The 1250-nt window shown below is 59.5% G+C and overlaps 1 protein-coding gene across 1 annotated transcript in view; it reads left to right on the top strand.

Annotated features, from left to right (window-relative positions):
- CDK16 (cyclin dependent kinase 16) overlaps positions 1–1250 on the top strand; it is a 6821-nt gene that overhangs the window by 3049 nt on the left and 2522 nt on the right. The window contains exons 8-12 of the mRNA XM_077762883.1: positions 60–148; positions 402–525; positions 721–841; positions 950–1047; positions 1127–1232. Of these exons, the coding sequence (XP_077619009.1) occupies positions 60–148; positions 402–525; positions 721–841; positions 950–1047; positions 1127–1232 (538 nt within the window). The remainder of the gene's footprint in view (positions 1–59; positions 149–401; positions 526–720; positions 842–949; positions 1048–1126; positions 1233–1250) is intronic.

Below are 1250 nucleotides of genomic sequence, written 5' to 3'. Positions count from 1 at the left end.
AGTGGGGGTAGGGGTGGGGGGTGGGGAGATGGCCAGGAGCCACAGGATGTGGCCCTCTCTCCTCCATCTCCTCTTCTGTTCTCAGGACAAGGACCTGAAGCAGTACCTGGATGACTGTGGGAACGTCATCAACATGCACAACGTGAAAGTGGGTGTGGGGCAGGAAGCAGGGGCACGCGGGGGCCCCCACGCACCCACTCCACCCCACAAATCTCCCTGAAACAGACTTTCCCCGTTTGGCTTTTTTGCTGGGAGCCCTTGGAGGGCATTGGGACCCTTACCTCTTTTGTGAGATAAAGCTCTGGGCTCAGTGTCTGTGTTTGGGAGGGGGAAACAGTGTCTGCTGGGGGTCAGGCTACTGGATGCTCTTTGACCTCTGCCTGCCCTTCCTGGGTCCCCAGCTGTTCCTGTTCCAGCTGCTTCGTGGCCTGGCCTACTGCCACCGGCAGAAGGTGCTACACCGAGACCTCAAGCCCCAAAACCTGCTCATCAACGAGAGAGGAGAGCTCAAGCTGGCCGACTTTGGTACCTTGGCCTCCCCCTTCCTCCCAGTGATCCCCCAGCCTTACCCTCCCGGACTCCCCCTTCCCCGTGACCACCTAATCTCCGTCCCCTTCAGCTTCTCAGGCTTTGCTTAGGACATCCCAGCCCCAGCTGCACTGTCCCCCACACTGTCCGGGGCCGCCTCGATTCCAGCTGCCCCTTCTCTCAACCTACCAGGTCTGGCCCGGGCCAAGTCGATTCCAACGAAGACCTACTCCAATGAGGTGGTGACACTGTGGTACCGGCCCCCTGACATCCTGCTTGGGTCCACGGACTACTCTACCCAAATTGACATGTGGTGAGGACAGGTGGAAGTGTGGCAGGAGCCATGTGGTGAAGCGGGCGGCTTGGTCACAGTGGCCAGCCAGCAGACTGCCTCCCTCTTCACTGTGCCCTCCCTGCCTAGGGGTGTGGGCTGCATCTTCTATGAGATGGCCACGGGCCGGCCCCTCTTCCCAGGCTCCACTGTGGAGGAACAGCTGCATTTCATCTTCCGCATCTTAGGTGAGGAGAGCAAGCCCTAGGAGCTGTGGGGACACTTAGGGATGTCCTGTGGATGCTTAGGGTAATTCTTCCCCACCAGGAACCCCAACTGAGGAGACGTGGCCAGGCATTCTGTCCAACGAAGAATTTAAGACATACAACTACCCCAAGTATCGAGCCGAGGCCCTTTTGAGCCATGCACCCCGGTGAGGCTGGTGGGTGGG

The sequence above is a fragment of the Crocuta crocuta genome, unplaced genomic scaffold (genome assembly GCF_008692635.1).
Source record: "Crocuta crocuta isolate KB4526 unplaced genomic scaffold, BGI_CrCroc_1.0 scaffold610, whole genome shotgun sequence".
NCBI classification, from domain to species: Eukaryota; Metazoa; Chordata; class Mammalia; order Carnivora; family Hyaenidae; genus Crocuta; species Crocuta crocuta.
This window is presented reverse-complemented; position numbering and strand designations above follow the sequence as displayed.